At 45.5% G+C, this 17,954-nt stretch overlaps 1 protein-coding gene across 2 annotated transcripts in view; it reads left to right on the forward strand.

The window, feature by feature from the left end:
* ZBTB24 (zinc finger and BTB domain containing 24) overlaps positions 1-7,989 on the forward strand; it is a 33,151-nt gene extending 25,162 nt beyond the window's left edge. The window contains exons 6-7 of one of the 2 annotated variants that reach the window (XM_066373488.1): positions 5,730-5,811; positions 6,477-7,989. In XM_066373488.1, coding sequence (XP_066229585.1) covers positions 5,730-5,811; positions 6,477-7,197 — 803 coding nt within the window. In that variant the 3' untranslated portion in view covers positions 7,198-7,989. The remainder of the gene's footprint in view (positions 1-5,729; positions 5,812-6,476) is intronic. The other variant, XM_066373489.1, reaches the window with a different exon arrangement.
* The last annotated feature ends 9,965 nt before the right edge of the window (positions 7,990-17,954 follow it).

The following is a 17,954-nucleotide window of genomic DNA, read 5'->3' on the forward strand; positions in this document are numbered from 1 at the left end:
TGTACATATGGGAATGCCACATAATCTGAGAGAGTCAGAGACAGAAAGGGAAAATGAGGTACTAATGACATGCTGAACTCTGAGGATGAGCCTGGGGTCTTCAGGGGGAAGGAAGGTCATGCACAGGATGGAAAAGAAGAGCAGTAATTAGAAGTTTTCCCTGCCCTGGCCGGTTGGCTCAGCGGTAGAGCGTCGGCCTAGCGTGCGGAGGACCCAGGTTCGATTCCCGGCCAGGGCACACAGGAGAAGCGCCCATTTGCTTCTCCACCCCTCCCCCTCTCCTTCCTCTCTGTCTCTCTCTTCCCCTCCCACAGCCAAGGCTCCATTGGAGCAAAGATGGCCCCGGGCGCTGGGGTTGGCTCTGTGGCCTCTGCCTCAGGCGCTAGAGTGGCTCTGGTCACAACATGGCGACGCCCAGGATGGGCAGAGCATCGCCCCCTGGTGGGCAGAGCGGTCGGGCGCATGCGGGAGTCTGTCTGACTGTCTCTCCCTGTTTCCAGCTTCAGAAAAATGAAAGAAAAAAAAAAAAAAAAAAAAAGAAGTTTGCCCTGCCTTACAGCTAGGTCATAAAGTTTTTCTGATGATAACTCCTATTATGGGCAAGGCTATATACTTTTGATTTTGATATTATTTGAGTCAACATGAGTTGACTGTCAACATGAGTAATGGTTAAAGAAAAACATCCGTTTTCATTCAGAGTTAAAATGTGTAGAACTGGATTGCCAGTTGAATGTGACTGCAGAGTGAACTGGAGAGGTCATGTGACACTCTGGCCTGGCGGGGGCGGGGCCTGGATGGTGCTGCTGTTGCTGGTGAAATGGTTCTCATCTTGAAGGAAAGCATTCAATCAAGAGACAAAGTGCAGCAAGTAAGGGAGGATTTATTGGCCGTGCAGGAGGAAAGTCAGAGAAAAGGAGGTGTTGGAAACAAGTTCAGAGGTTAGCCCAGGATGAGCTGGTGCTGCCCACTGCTCCCCCGGTGGCAAGTCTTGTTGGGCCCTTAGAGCTTAGGAAAAAGGGAGAGGCAAGGAAAATGCACCTTATGGGGAGAAAAGGAGGAGAAAGGAAAAGGCAAGGGCCTGCTCCCTAGGAGGGAGAGCAAGCATACTTCCTCTTAAAGGTTCCTAGGGTAGAGAGCTTAGGGGCATTCCCAGGGGAAGGCCTCAATAGAATATTCATCAGCTCTCCAGGTGTGTCCTTTTAGGGTCATGGTCTACACTGATTGGTCAGTGCCAGATAGGAGGTCATTAGACAAGGCAGCTTGTTCTGAGGTCAGCCTTGGTATTGTTTGGCTGGTTTTGCTGCTTTTCTGGGCCTGGATCGGAAACACAACTGAAGCCTAAATGTTATGCTTAAGGGAATGGTTGTGCAACAGCTTGTATGAGGGGCTTGTATGGGGGTCCTAAGGGACCATTCTGCCCCTTGTTTCTCCTCTAACATGGTCTGAAACCACATGATGAGGGAAATGCCAAGGGATGAAATGTCAGGGAAGGGTTCAAGCCATGACCACTGATAAGAAGGTAAACAGGAGGAAAGGTCACCCTGGGGGTGAGGTCCTTGTTTTCCCAGTATTGCTCTTGCAAGGCATCTGAGACTTTTCACCCTGGTGGCCTTCTGTACCTGGCCCATCGTCCTTGCTCTGCTTATGTCGGTAACTGCCTACCAACACTACTATCTAAAAAAGCTATTCCAGGTGTGAACTGATGGTGATGGGAAGCAAGCTGCGACACCCAACAAGTTAGCCGGGGGCAGTTGGTGCTGTCTGGATGTGGGATGGGAACTGACAAGTCATCAGGGTGGGGTTGGGGTCGGTGGTGTATCCCAGTGAGGAAGAGCATCAGGAAGGAAACCTTTAAATATTTCTGGGGCCTCCCCCGCCTCTGGGTGGATTTGTTCGAATCTCTGTCTCTGCTCTTTCTTCACTGTTGTCTAATCTTCCTGTAACCAACTTCTTCTGGCCTCAGTGCCACCCAAGGCCTGTCGCTTCACCTTTTTTTTCTTCCTCTCCATCTGCTCCCTGCCCCTCCTGGTCCACGCCTCAGCACTTCATGCCTAGACTGTTACAAGAATTCCTGCAGGGTGCTATTGCTTCCTGCCCATCTTTCTCATCCTTCCCATATTTATTAGTACTTTTGTCACATTGTTTTTCTGCTAAAAACTTCCAGAAGTTCCACAGGTCCTTTGCCAGAAATTTATGGCTGTCTGTGGCCTGGCCTCACGTTTTAGCTCCACCACACCTCAGAGTCAATCCTCATCCTTGTCTATACCATGTGGTCATTTTCAACACCCACCTTTGGGTTTCGCTATTTATCCTAGTCCCTGAAATAGTCCCCAGGCTTATTTCCACTCTGGCCAATCCTTCCTCCTCCACATCCATCATCTTGTCTGCTTTCGGTTGTAAAGCCAGGAGGCATGGCCAGGGCCACTATCACAGCCGCCTGGCCCATGCAGGTTCGCATTGGATTCGGACAGTCGGTAAAGAAACAGCGGAGCCAAAAGCTGGTGGGCCATAGTCTTTAATCCTAGTTTGCACCCGGCGGGCAAGTAAAAATACACACTGGGCTCCAAAACCCAATCACATTCAGTGCTCACAAAGCTACTGATTTATCCGAGTTTCCTAGAATCAAAGGTTCCTAGCTCACCAGACTTATTCTCCTCAGTTCCCCATCTCCTTCCTTCTCCAGCATCAAACTGCACAAACTGGCATCTCACTCAGCACTCCGCCATCTTGGCTGCTTTTCCTGGCCTCCTCCACGTGGCCTCCTCCTGCTGCTGGCTCTACTCTCTCTGCTCTGTCATGCTAATCTCAGGAACCAAGAGCCAAGTCCCGTTCTGCCCCCATTTTATAGTGTAGCTTCACAACCTTTAATCCAATATACAAAATAGGGAAGTCTCTAATACAAAGTCACTTCTCTGAGGCATGATTGGATTGTACCACCCCACATCAAAAAAGGTGGGAAAGGCTTAATCCCAAAACCAAGCCCCAGGCTGCAACAATCCACAGAGACACACATTAATATCACCTGGGCAACGGCCTCCACGTGGGCAGTGGCGCCATCTTTAACAAAGTGAGCATAATACATTTTATCTGCCCAACATCGGTATTATACTCATTTGAATGTTTGGTCCAATACAGCCAGCCGTTAGTTGATTACTGCATGTCTCATCTCAGATAGACCTACATTCTCTTTGAAGCAGCCATCATGTCTTTTGTTTGTTTTCTGTTTGATGGTCTATCATTGTTTTAGAAATGAATAAATTTCGAGGAATGGGTCACTCTCTTGAAGGCAGTGAATCTGTGTGACACATTAGCAGCACAAATCATAAAGAAGAGAAGTAGGAAGATGTTGGGCAGATAAAATGTATTATGCTCACTTTGTTAAAAGAGGCCGTTGCCCAGGTGATATTAATGTGTGTTGAGAATCCTTGTAGCCTGGGGCTTGGTTTTGGGATTAAGCCTTTCCCACCCTTTTTGATGTGGGGTGGTACAATCCAATCATGCCTCAGAGAAGTGACTTTGTATTAGAGACTTCCCTATTTTGTATATTGGATTAAAGGCTTGGATTTCTACACTATAAAATAGGGGCGGAACAGGAGCTTGCTCTTGGTTCCTGGGATGATTAGCATGAGAGAGAAGAGCCAGCAGCTAAAGGAGGCCACCTGGAGGAGGCCAGGAGAAGCAGCCAAGATGGCGGAGTGCTGAGTGAGATGCCAGTTTGTGTAGAGTTTGTATCTGGGATAAGGAAGGAGATGGGGAACTGAGGAGAATAAGTCTGGTGAGCTAGAAACCTTTGATTCTAGGAAACTCGGATAAGTCAGTGGCTTTGTGAGCACTGAGTGTGACTGGGTTTTGGAGCCCAGTGTGTATTTTTACTTGCCCGCCGGGTGCAAGGTAGGATTAAAGGCTATGGCCCACCAGTTTTTGGCTCCATGGTTTCTTTACCGACTGTCTGAATCCAATGCGAACCTGCATAGGCCAGAAGGCTGCTGTGATAGTGGCCCTGGCCCTGGCTGCTGGCTTTACAGAAGACTTTCCCCAGATTCACCTTGTCTAGAAAAACTTCTCTTCTCCAGACCTGCTTACTCCCTCAAACAGCTCCAGCTGAAGGATGTTCCCGGAAAGAGTTTCCATTATTTAAAACATTTGCCTACAGAAAGACTCTCTGAGATATTGTAAATCTGGGTGGAATCAAATAACAAGCACATAGGGCAGATTTCAGCCTTTTAATGTGAAGAGGGAGAAAATGAAATGGGAACAGAGTAGCTCTTACTTGGACAGCCATAGGGAGATAGTGGCAGTGGCCTGTTTTAGATTTTTTTATTTATTCATTTTAGAGGAGAGAGAGAGCAGAAGAGCAGTGGGGGAGGAGCGGGAAGCATCAGCTCCAATTCACAGTGCCTGCTCCTCGTATGTTCCTTGACTGGGCAGGCCCAGGGTTTCCAACAGGCGACCTTAGCATTCCAGGTTGACATGTTATCCACTGAGCCACACAGATCAGGCAACAGTGGCCTGGTTTTAACCTTTGGAGTGGTAAGAGTTACTGATGCAAAGATGCGGACTCATCCAAGTTGTCACAAGTGTCCTCTGTCTCCATGGAGCTTCCCAGGCAGAGTGTTGAAAGGGAAGCTACCTGACTGTCCTCCACTTGAGACCGCACTCCGCCCTTGCTGGTATCTAGTTAAATGGGATTTTGCTCCCCTTACCTGCATTAATTTTTGTTTCTGGAGGGTATGACAGTCTGTCACTGTATGTGCAGTATACAAACTAATAATAAACACTGGAAGTTTTGTTCTTAGTGATGTCTAGAGTAGTCATATCTTGTGTGAGTGTTAGTCACCATCCTGGGAAATTTATTCATTCAGTGGGGACTTGGGCAACAGTGTGTCAGGCCTGGAGTCTAGGCACTGGGGTGCTAGGAGTGAATAGGCCCATATACTGAGCTACATAAGAAGGAGGGGGGAGGGATAGATAATAAATAGCCAGACAACATTGTGAGAAAACTAACTTGGGGAAGTTGACAAGGAGTGTTGGGGGTGGGGCACTGCTTTGAGAAGTGACAAAGCCTCTTGGTAAGGTGACATTTGAACAGACTTGAGGTGAGTAACTCAGGCTGGGCAACCCCCAGAGGAGTCATGCCAAGGTGAGGGGTGTGAGCACACAGACTCTGGGTGGGCACCATCGCACAGGACTGTGAAAGGATCTGACCACTAAGACAAGAAGCAGGGACAGAGTGGGAAGGGGCCGCCCGTTAGGAGGCTGCTTCAGAGAAGCTCGTGGCCTGGGCCAGAGGCAGCAGTGGAAGTGGTGAGGAGCGGCCAAATTCTGGACATATCTGGAAGGTAGATATAAATGTAAATAATACAAAATTCATGCTGGTGCACAAAGGCCAGGCAGGCTGCCTAAGCAAGCAGTAAGGCGTGAGAGTGTAAGTTACCCAAGGGCGGACAGTAACAGGAGTGAATGTGGTGCGTTCCCTTGTTTCCTACAGATAATTGCTTCCCCGCTTGCTTCAGTTTTTAAGTTTAAGGGAAAGAGCCATACCTGTCCTTTCTCTGTGTCCTCTTGGCACCCAGCACACAGTAGGTGCTTGGTAAGTGCTCAGTGCAATCATGCTTCTTGAGGATTCAACTGGTATTGCCTTTGTTCTTTTTTTATATTGTGAAACTGTGGGGTGACTTGCTTTTACTTTTAGGTTGAATGTGGTTTTCTCAATGCTTTTTCTTTTTTAGGTGAGAAGCCATTTACTTGTGAAATTTGTGGCAAATCTTTCACAGCAAAGAGTTCTCTTCAGACCCACATCAGAATCCACCGGTAAAGTTATGCAGATATGTCTCTCACACGGAGCCCTCATTCGGCACTGGCGTTCAGTAGGGTGACATATGTTACCTATATAGTCCTTTTCCTCAAATAATTACTCTGGTAGAATTGTCTGTGTAGTTTATAATTTTTGAAAATCTTTTCAATAAAGAAGTTCTTTACTTATGCAAAATCAGGAAAACTGATGGTAGCCATCAAGTTGTTTGCATTATTAATTTCGTTTCTTTATTTTTTATTTGGGCTAGTCCAAAGCTTAAATCTTCAATCAAAAATTAGTTGTATTGAGATTGGTTTTATATACTTTTTTGGCCATTACAGTAAAAAAAATTGGCTGTGAGAACTAAAAACAGAGATCTATATGTGTAATATATAAATGTTTACTTTCTTACCTGCAATAAATACTATGGAATCATAAGTTTTTATCACATCTAGCCCAACCCCATATACCACCTTTCCTCGACACCACCTCCACCTTACTTTTAAGATTAAAAACTGAAGCCCATGGAAACTGTAACTTGTTCCAAGTCCTTAAGTTAGTAGAACCCATGACTTATGACACCCAGTCTAGTTTTCCTCTATTCTTGACTGCTTCCCCTTGAATAATCAGGAAGTAATTCATAGATCTTCGTGTTTTTAATATAAAACATGTTTCCTTATAGAGGAGAAAAGCCATACTCTTGTGGCATATGTGGCAAATCCTTCTCTGACTCCAGTGCCAAGAGGAGACACTGCGTTCTTCACACGGGCAAAAAGCCTTTCTCCTGCCCCGAGTGTAACTTACAGTTTGCTCGCTTGGACAACTTGAAGGCTCACTTGAAAATTCATAGCAAAGAGAAACATGCAGCAGATGCCAGCAGTATTTCTGGCAGTAATAATACTGAAGACGTCAGGAGTATTCTTCAGCTGCAGCCGTATCAACTCTCTACCTCCGGAGAGCAGGAAATACAGCTTCTTGTAACCGATTCTGTACATAACATCAATTTCATGCCCAGTCCTAGCCAAGGAATCAGCATCGTCACTACAGACAGTTCCCAGAACATGACTGCAGACCAGGCTGCTAATCTGACACTGCTCACACAGCAGCCAGAACAATTGCAGAATTTAATTCTTTCAACTCAACAGGAGCAAACAGAACACATTCAGAGCCTCAGTGTGATTGAAAGCCAAATGGAACCCTCACAGAGCGAGCCAGTTCACGTAATCACACTCTCCAAGGAAACCTTGCAGCATCTGCACGCCCACCAGGATCAAGCAGGGGAGCTTCATTTAGCAAGTGCTGCCCACCCGGCTCAGCACCTGCAGCTGGCGCAGGAGTCTGCTCTGCCGCCTCCCAACCACCATGTGCCCCAGCCCACACCGCTGAGCCAGGAGCAGAGCTGACCTGGAAGCGTGTTTGACTGCTCTACTGCTCTCTCCTCCATGAGCAGGCTGAACCTAGACTGTGCGCTTAAAGCCAAACTTCCTGAAATGCTCACTTACAAATCCTTACAGAGACCTGAGAGCTGCCTGCTAGTTACAATGCTTTCCATCCAGGAGCAAGATGTGTGTATTGTTGGGTTAGGTTTTTCAGCACAACAGTATTTTATTTTATTTTATTTTATTTTATTGCGTACTTTGCTTTCTCTCAAACTTTTGAGAGAAGAAGGTGGGCAGTAGTATATGAAAATTAACAGTGCTGGTGGAGAGTAGGGGTGATCTACCCTAAAATTAACAAGATCATCACATCAGTTTCTTGTTTTCCTGTTTTAGGCACCTTTGTTTTTCACCTGAATCAAATTCATTTTGGAGATTAAAATCATAGATAATTGTTCAGGTTTGAACGAAGGTGAAAGCATTTTTCTAACATTTGCCAAAATACGTTTTATTGTATATAATTCACAGTATTTCCAAAATGATTTATATGTATCAGCCAAAGTAATGTTAAATTGGACCTGATGAGCAAAGTATAATTTTTGCAAATACAGTTATGCCTTAAATATTATTTTAGGTTCTTGCCTTAGTTATTTAAACTATTTACTTAGACCTTATTCTTAAAATGCAAAGCTTTTCCCAGCCTTCCAAAGCCTACTGGCCCACATTTTCTCCAGGATGTAAGTAGTATTCAAGTAAATGAATTTTTTTTCAAGTAAATGAATATATTTTTTTTTTTGTATTTTTCTGAAGCTGGAAGCGGGGAGAGACAGTCAGACAGACTCCCGCATGCGCCCGACCGGGATCCACCCGGCACACCCACCAGGGGGCGATGCTCTGCCCCTCCGGGGCATAGCTCTGCTGCGACCAGAGCCACTCTAGCGCCTGGGGCAGAGGCCAAGGAGCCATCCCCAGCACCCAGGCCATCTCTGCTCCAATGGAGCCTTGGCTGCGGGAGGGGAAGAGAGAGACAGAGAGGAAGGAGGGGGAGGGGGTGGAGAAGCAAATGGGCGCTTCTCCTATGTGCCCTGGCCAGGAATCGAACCTGGGTCCCCTGCACGCCAGGCCGACGCTCTACCGCTGAGCCAACCGGCCAGGGCCAGTAATTGAATTTTTAACTACTCATTCCAGACAGGTAGATAATTATTGAGGAAATACAGTCACATGACTATTTATAAGCCACATTTAACTAGCTTTATGACAGTCTACCTCTGCACTAAGAATTTTAATGAGAACAACATATATAGTTTTAAATTTCTAATAGCCATAATTAAAACAGAAAGAGGTGAAATTAATAAAATAGTTTATTTAATCCAACATTTGCCAAATAGTATCATTTCAGCATGTAATCAATATAAAAATGTATTAAGATATTTTACGTCCTTTCTTGCATATTAAGTCTTCAGAACCTCGTATGTATTAGATACTGACAATCATTTTGAATGCTGATGTGCATCGGACATGCTTGATCTGTATTTAGAGTTCACACAATTTACAGTTGAAACTATATATTCAAAGAGTTGCAGACATACTTTTTTTAAAATAACAAATTATTATCACTTTTTAAAATATAATAAGTTTAATTTAAAATTCAAACCCAGTTTCATGGTCACACTAGCCACATGTGCATTCTCAATAGCCACATGTGGCAAGTGGCTCCATATTGTACAGCACCGACCCACCTGCTTCTAGCTTGAGAGCCAATCTCAGCCATAAAACTTATCTTCTGGAAGAGTTCTGGGTCATTTGACCAGCTGTGGAAGGGAAATGAGAAAATCATTCCTTTATAAAGCAAGCCTTCCTTCTGGTTCCCAAATATACATTCTGCCCCTTTGACTGAAATCCAGAATTTTAAAGTTCAGTGACTGTACCCAAAGGAAATGTCACATACATTAAAAAGTTTCTATTGTGTCTTTAAGAAATTGCTGGCTCAGTGTTTCACACTCACTTTTACTAAACTTGTACAATTTTTTTAATTGTCTTAAGTGCAGAAATACAAATTGTACTTCTTAGGAAATAGAATAGTATGCTTTTGGACTACTGAAATGAGCTTATTGCTTTAGAAGGTGAATGGTTTTCTGTCAGAGGGCTGTCCTTGGGAAGACTCAAGCTCTTGCCATCAAAATAAGTTATTCTCACGCTTGCTCCTATGCTTCTTGAAATGCCTCCTTCTACCTTGACACTGTATTTTCTGCGGTTGGTTCTTGTGTTGTAGTTTTATGTGCAACCAGTTAATGCTAAGGAATATGAGACTTGTTTTAGATGCTTGCATCTAGATTTTCACAAATTGGAATAATAATTTCTGCCACCTATCGAGTCTTTACTATAGGCCAGGAGTAAAGCCAGGTGTATTAGGTCTAACCTTTATATTAGGGCTTCTCAAATTTTTTCCTTGTCATGGTGCACAAAAGGCAGACTTTATACAGCACCCTACAGGTAGAGGACTCTAGTCATCCCTGACTGTGACTGGCATATTAGCTTGCTTGGGCAACCATAACAAATCTACACACAGACTTGAGTGACTTGAAAAAAAAGAAATTTATTTCTCACAATTCTGGAGGCCAAAAGTCCAAGATCAATGTGTTTGCTGGATTGGCTTCTGAGGTGTCCTGGTCATCCATTTCTCCGGTGTCTTCACATGGTTTTCTCTGAATTTGTGTCTTAATTTTATAAAGATACCAGTCATATTGGATTACAGCCCACATTTAATTACTCCTTTAAAGGCCCTATCTCCAAATACAGTCACATCCTGAGGTACTGGGGGTTAGGTCATCACTGGATTTATGGGGGACACAATTCAGCCCATAACCCCTAGCATCTGGAATGTGTTGGAAGCAGTATCTGGGACACCTGTAACCCATTTGAAGCACATGTTATTTTACATAATCTTCATGACATTCCTATGAGGTAAGTAATATTACTATGACTATTTTATAGATGAGAACATTGAAACCCAAACAGGAAGTCCACTGCCCAAGGACACACAGTAAGGGATAGAGCCCGAACCGGGGCACAAGCTGGGAAACCCCACCATGCTGCCTCCGCTAGATGGGCTCACTATCATCAGTCTTATGAAATCGACTGCATTTCTCTTTACATAGCATCTGCTTCGTGTAATAGAGACTTTTGGACTAAAATGGAGTGTTTCTGTCTGGAATTTTAGCATATAATCAATTGTTTTATATAAAACTATAGTAAAAGTCTTCTATAGAACACAATATCACATTAAAAATACATGTATTTTACTATTGATTTAAAACTTAATCGAAATATGTCAATGAGGCCTGACCTATGGTGGCGCAGTGGATAAAGCGGTGACCTGGAATGCTGAGGTCACTGGTTCAAAACCCTGGGCTTGCCTGGTCAAGGCACATATAGGAGTTGATGTTTCCTGCTTCTCTTCCTGTTCTCTCTTCTCTCTCTCTAAAAATGAATACATTTAAAAATCTAAAAAAAAAATACATCAATAAGATGAAAGTTACTACTAAAGTGAAAATGTCTTAACTAACTTGAACCTCTCCGAAACAGTAAGCCATTTTGTCAGACTTATGAGGGTATGTTACATTTAGGGCAGATTTTTATTTTATGTAAATATTGAGGTAACTGTTCATCTTCAGTTTCCAAACTAAAATAAGCCTAAATTTTTAAGAATTGAAAGAAAACTATGTCTTACTTTTGTGAAAAGGCTTGCAGGAATAACCTCTTTAAAAATCTGGCCCTGCCTGACCTGTGGTGGCGCAGTGGATAAAGCGTCGACCTGGAAATGCTGAGGTTGCCAGTTCGAAACCCTGGGCTTGCCTGGTCAAGGCACATTTGGGGGTTAATGCTTCCTGCTCCCCCCTTCTCTCTCTCTCCTCTCTCTCTCTCTCTCCCTCTCTCTCCTTTCTAAAATGAATTTAAAAAAATTAAAAATCTGGCCCTGACCAGTTGGCTCAGCAGTAGAGCATCAGAGCACCGGCCAGGTGTGTGGAAGTCCCGGGTTTGATTCCCAGTAAGGGCACACAGGAGAAGCGACCATCTGCTTCTCCACTCCTCTCACTTCTCTCCCCCCCCCCACCCCCTGCAGCCATGGCTCAATTGAAACGAATTGGCCCTGGATGCTGAGGATGGCTCCATGGCCTCACTTCAGGCGCTAAGAAGAGCTCGGTTGCTGAGCGACACCCAGATGGACAAAGTATCGCCCCCCAGAGGGCTTGCTAGGTGGATCCCGGTTGAGGTGCATGCGGAGTCTGTTAAGTCTGTTGGCCTCCCCACCTCTCACTTAAAAAAAAAAAATCTGGCCCTGGCCAGTTGGCTCAGTGGTAGAGCGTCAGCCTGGCGTGCAGATGTCCGGGGTTCTATTCCCGGCCAGGGCACACAGGAGAAGTGCCCATCTGCTTCTCCACCCCTCCCCCTCTCCTTCCTCTCTGTCTCTCTCTTCCCCTCCCGCAGCCGAGGCTCCATTGGAGCAAAGATGGTCCGGGCGCTGGGGATGGCTCCTTGGCCACTGCCCCAGGTGCTAGAGTGGCTCTGGTTGTGACAGAGCGACGCCCCGAAGGGGCAGAGCATCGCCCCCTGGTGGGCAGAGTGTCGCCCCCTGGTGGGCGTGCCAGGTGGATCCCGGTCCGACGCATGCAGGAGTCTGTCTGATTGTCTCTCCCGGTTTCCAGCTTCAGAAAAATACAAAAAAAAAAAAAAAATCTGCCTGACCAGGCGGTGGCACAGTGGATAGAGCGTCGGACTGGGATGCAGAGGACCCAGATTCGAAACCCTGAGGTCGCCAGCTTGAGCGCAGGCTTATCTGGTTTGAGCAAAAGCCCACCAACTTGAACCCAAGGTCGCTCGCTCCAGCAAGGAGTTACTCAGTCTGCTGAAGGCCCGCTGTCAAAGCACATATGAGAAAGCAATCAATGAACAACTAAAGTGTTTCAACGCACAATGAAAAACTAATGATTGATGCTTCTCATCTCTCTCCGTTCCTGTCTGTCCCTGTCTATCCCTCTCTCTGACTCACTCTCTGTCTCTGTAAAAAATTTTTTAAAAAATTAAAAAAATAATCTCCCTCTTGTAAACAGCAGGTATTAAATAAGGAATGACCTCTTATAGAAGCTGGAATGTCACTGTGATAGGAATTAAGAAACACATTAACTGGACTATATATATTCCAGTATGACCATTTTCACTTTTAAAACACATTAGGAGCCTGACCAGGTGGCACAGTGGATAAAGCGTTGGCCTGGAACTCAGGTTCAAAGTCCCGAGGTTACCAGCTTGAGCCTGGCTCATCTGGCTTGAGCGTGGGCTCACCAGCTTGAGCATGGGGTCGCTGGCTTGAGTGTGGGGTCATAGACATGACCCCATGGTTGCTGGCTTGAGCCCAAAGGTGTCTGGCTTGAGCAAGGGGTCACTCGCTCTGCTGTAACCCCCCACCCCGATCAAGGTACACAGGAGAAAGCAATCAATGAACAACTAAGGTGCCACAACGAAGACTTGATGCTTCTCATCTCTCTCCCTGTCTGTTCCTATCTCTCTAGCTAAAATATATATATGTATAAAAATAAGGCTTATACTAGGAGAGCTTTTAAACTAAAGCTCATTCAATCACATTTTTAATACAAAATGTAGGAACTTGAATACATTTAGGTAACACAGGAGATCTTAACTTTTTTTTTAAAAGATTTTATTTATTGAATTTAGAGAGAGAAAGGGGGAGAGGAGGAGGAACAGGCATCATCAACTCACTGTGGTTGCTTCTCATATGTGTCTTGACCGTACAAGCCCAAGGTTTTAAATCAGTGACCTCAGCATTCCACGTTGGCAGTATCCACTGTGCCACCACAGGTCAGGTGCCTTTCTTTCCCAAGTGAAAAGTACTACCAGATGCAATGTAACAAGTAGGAGGAGAAAAAATTGAGCAGCAGTTAGGTCAGAGAACTTCCTTCATCTTAGAGCATAGATTATTTATTTTGAATTTTTAATATCCATAATATTATATTCTTTTAAATATGGATTTGAAGGTTTAAAAAATTGGCTCTTTTTTTTACAGTTTATATACTCTTGTCCTTATATAATCTTAGCATTTGATGAACATAAGCATTCTCATGACAAATACAGAAAAGTATTTAAATAGTTTTATTTTTTCTATCATTTATTATTATTTTTGTGACACAGACAGAGAGGGACAGATAGGGATAGACAAGAAGGGAGAGATGAGAAGCATCAATTCTTTGTTGTGGCATCTTAGTTGTTCATTGATTGCTTTGTCATATGTGCCTTGACCAGGGGGCTACAGCAGAGTGACCCCTTGCTCAAGCCAGCAACCTTGGGCATAAGCTGGTGAGCCTTGCTCAAACCAGATGAGCCCGCGCTCAAGCTGGCGACATTGGGGTTTTGAACCTGGGTCCTCTGCGTCCCAGTCCGATGCTCTATCGGCTGTGCCTCCACCTGGTCAGGCAATACAGAAAAGTATTTAAACTGATCCTGAACCTATTTGTATTTTTCATCTTTGCAGCCTGTCAGGGTTAAGGCCCTTATGTTATCTTAGAATCTATGCAATTATGCTTTGACTTATGGAGAAGGCACTTGAATAAAAAGCAGCATAAGAGGTATAAGTTGACCCTGGCTCAATAGCTCAGTTTGTTAGAGCATTATCCCAAAGCCACAGGGGTTGCCGGTATGATCCCCGGTCAGGGCACGTACAGGAACAGATGAATGTTTCTGCCTCTTTCTCCTTTCCTCTCTCACTAAAATCAATAAATAAAAACTTAAGTTAAAAAAAGGATAAGGTTGCAGGAAGAGGGAAAGGATGAGGTACTCAAATTTGTTGTGATTCATTCATCTTAGCCAAGAAAGAAAGCTGGGAGTCACTCTTGATGGGACTCTCCTCATCCCCCCACACTCAGTCCATCACCAAATTACATCATTTTCACTTTAAACTCCATTTTGAATCCATTCACTTCTCCCATCCCCACTGCTGCACTATGTCCTCTTGCCTGGACTTCTGCCCTGCCAATACCTGATGGATCCTTTCTTTAGCAGGCGTCGCCAAACTACCACTGGTCCGCAGGCCACATGCAGACCCCTGAGGCCATTTATCCGGCCCCCCACCACACTTCCACACTTCCAGAAGGGGCACCTCTTTCATTGGTCAGTGAGAGGAGCACTGTATGTGGTGGCCCTCCAGCGGTCTGAGGGACAGTGAACTGGCCCCCTGTGTAAAAAGTTTGGGGGCCCCTGCTTTAGAGGAAGTGATAATTTGGACTCACCATTGTGCCCTTAGCATCAAGCTAATAATTGGATATTGTGTTATGGCTAATATGACTATGTCTCTGCTCTGTTTAAAATTCTGCAGTTTCAAGCCCTGGCCGGTTTGCTCAGTGGTAGAGCGTCGGCCTGGCGTGCAGGAGTCCCGGGTTCGATTTCCGGCCAGGGCATACAGGAGAGGCGCCCATCTGCTTCTCCACCCCTTCCCCTCTCCTTCCTCTCTGTCTCTCTCTTCCCCTCCTGCAGCCAAGGCTCCATTGGAGCAGGGATGGCCCGGGCGCTTGCTGGGGATGGCTCTGTGGCCTCTGCCCCAGGTGCTGGAATGGATCTGGATGCAGCAGAACGGCGCCCCAGAGGGGCAGAACGTTGTCCCCTGGTAGGCATGCTGGGTGATCCCAGTCGGGAGCATGCGGGAGTCTGACTGCCTCCCTGTTTCCAGCTTCAGAAAAATGCAAAAAAAAAAAAAAAAAATCTGCAGTTTCCCATTGCACTTAATAAAATCCCCAATTCAGCTTCCTCTTGGGCCCCTTTTCTGTTCTAACTTCAGACACCCTGACTTCCTTACTATTCTCTCCTCCTACCCCCCCCCCCACACACACACAATTTCCTGCCTTAAGGCTTTGAGGAGAATTTTCTGTTTTGAAAGATTTCTGCCTATACTCTCTGACTCATGTTAGTTTATCTGTCAGAATTCAATGTTAAGTGTCACTTCCTCAGGGAGGCCCTCCCTGACCCTCTACTCTCAGTCAAACTACCCTGTCATATCTGTGAATAGCACTGTACACATTTGGCTCAGTTCACAATTATTTTTATATCAGGAGCTCCACATACCACCTGCAGTGGTAAGGCCTAATTTCTGGCTTCAGGCCTCAGGAAACAAGAGGTCGGGAAGTGAAGGATGGCATTGAAGGAAGAGAGAACATGGTGTGAGTTAGAAGAAATGGATCTTTTCTTAATTGCTCAGGTTTTTAACCTAGGCCATTGCCAGCAATATAGTTGCAAAAACATTAGAATGTGATTCTTTTAAAACTACTTTTCATGTGTCAGTCACTTATTTGATGTAATGTGAACTGGCTGATGTAATTAAGAAGAGAAATACTTGTAGATAAATTTATTTTTTTATTTTTTTTTTTTTTTTACAGAGACAGAGAGAGAGTCAGAGTGAGGGATAGACAAGGACAGACAGGAACGGAGAGATGAGAAGCATCAATCATTAGTTTTCCGTTGCGCATTGCGACACCTTAGTTGTTCATTGATTGCTTTCTCATATGTGCCTTGACCGCAGGCCTTCCGCAGACCGAGTAACCCCTTGCTGGAGCCAGCGACCTTGGGTTCAAGCTGGTGGGATCCCGCTCAAACCAGATGAGCCCATGCTCAAGCCAGCGACCTCAGGGTCTTGAACCTGGGTCCTCAGCATCCCAGTCCGACGCTCCATCCACTCCACCACCGCCTGGTCAGGCGATAAATTTATTCTTTTAGTTTTAATAGAGGTATTTTATTTTCTTTGAAGAAACTCTTTAAATAGAACTTGCTTTGGGTCTTCTAGTCCGTAGTCACCAACATTGAATAATAGGATTTTAAAATCAAAATGGGCTGAGAAAATTGAGTAATTATACAGGTTCCATTTAGAGATGATGAGACTGAAGCATCATGGTTGGTGAGTTTTTCAAGGTCACACTATGCTAGTGTGAAGCAAAGCTGAAATCTGACCAGACCTCTGGATTACAGGCCAACACATTCCTCATTACTTTATGCTCCTGTGTGTTTATGTGTATCTTTAATATAAAGTGAAACTCCAAGTCATCAGTGTTTTGGTGCTGATGAAGTAATTATTGTTCTGTGATCTTCTTTAAAGCCAAATTTTGCCATTTGTCATTCAGAGAGCCACACAACAACAACACCATTTGGCTGCAACAGCAAGTCATTAAGTCAAGGGCCAGACAGACACTGCTGGGCCTTTGCAAATATGCTGCTTACCATCTGCTAAGGAAAGGGAAATAGGGTGATTCTAAGAGCCTGGTAACCCATTTATAGTGGACTTTAGACTGCTGCTTATAATATGTATCAATATTTAAACATGGGTGTGTCTGATACTTGGCAAATTTATTTCAAGCCAGATGAGAGTAACACTCAAGACTAAGGATAGGCCCAGCTGGGAGGCTGCCCTACTTTCAGGAGCAGTGCCCTGGCCGAATTCCCTGCCTCTTCTGGCAGAGCAGGGGTTTCCCCTTGTTTCCTTTCCTGCTGGCTTCTCAGCTCAAGCTGGAGCAGTGAGTATTCAAGTCTTACTGGGTTTCAGAGGTTTTCCAGATGAAATGCAAAGTAAGAATAAAAAGAAAGGCAAAGCCATTGTGTACCCAGCTCTGATCCCTGGGTCTCAAGAACAACCCTCCCTTTACTCCTGTTTTCTCCTGGTTTGTTGGTTTTTCTAGTGTAACAGTGTCACTTGCTCTAAACAAGAAACAGCTTCTTATAAAGCTAGCCTTTCATCTGTCACGTTGCATCAACACTGGTGTGGTGGAGTGCAGATAGACCGGGCCTCATACCAGCTCTGCAACTTGCAGTGTCACAAGTTGCAGATCACAGAACCTCTGCGATCCTCAGTTTCCTCTTCAGTAAAAATGGGATTATTGTGATGATTGAGATTAGGGGAACGCTCATAATATACGCTCAATAAATGAAAAGTGATATTTTGCTAATATTAACTATAGTAGTTGAATGACCTTGGATGAGTGCCTTTACATTCAGTGCCGTTTCCTTATCCGGAATATGAGCAAGTTGATACCAAAGGTCTCTCAAGCCCTTTTCAGCACTGACAGTTCTGTGGGTCCTCACTCCAAGGCATTCGTGAATATTGGGCATCTAGTCTGACTCCCACACACCCCTCCCATTTGCCACTTTCTCTGTAGTGATCTAACGCCACCATCACCTCCAACAACTTCAAGACCCTCTTTGCCCTTTCCTTTCTCATGCCACAGTGCAAGCTGCAGATTGTGGAGTTCCCAGGGCTTAATCCGTGCCCATTACCCTCAGGCCGGGGTAGGGGCACATTTGTTGCAGGAGAGGAGGACCGAGGGCTTGAATCCAACGTGGGGATCCCGGGGCGCGGTTCTACTGGTAAGAGAGGCGAAGACAGCGCAGACCTGCCGGCGCCACCTAAACAGCCTCCAGCTTTGGCAAACTTCTTGCCCAGTCCGAGCGCCCTCTCCGCCCAGAGCTTGGGAACAGCCCGCGGAGTTAGTACTGCGCAGGGGTAGTTAGCATCGCCCTCCCGGGAAGGGCTAGATTTCGCGGAGTCAGGCACCGGCATGGAGCCCGAGGCCGCGGGTGCGCTACCGTGCACCGCGCGCCCCAGTCCTCGGGTTCCTAGGTGCTGTCAGGCCGGGCTCGGCTCTCTGGACCCCAAGCGGAACCCGGCATCGAAGGGGCCACGCCTTCGGGCACCACCCAGCAGGCCTGGGCGGGTCCCCAGCTGTCTCAAACCC

The sequence above is a fragment of the Saccopteryx leptura genome, chromosome 3 (assembly GCF_036850995.1).
Source record: "Saccopteryx leptura isolate mSacLep1 chromosome 3, mSacLep1_pri_phased_curated, whole genome shotgun sequence".
Taxonomy (NCBI): domain Eukaryota; kingdom Metazoa; phylum Chordata; class Mammalia; order Chiroptera; family Emballonuridae; genus Saccopteryx; species Saccopteryx leptura.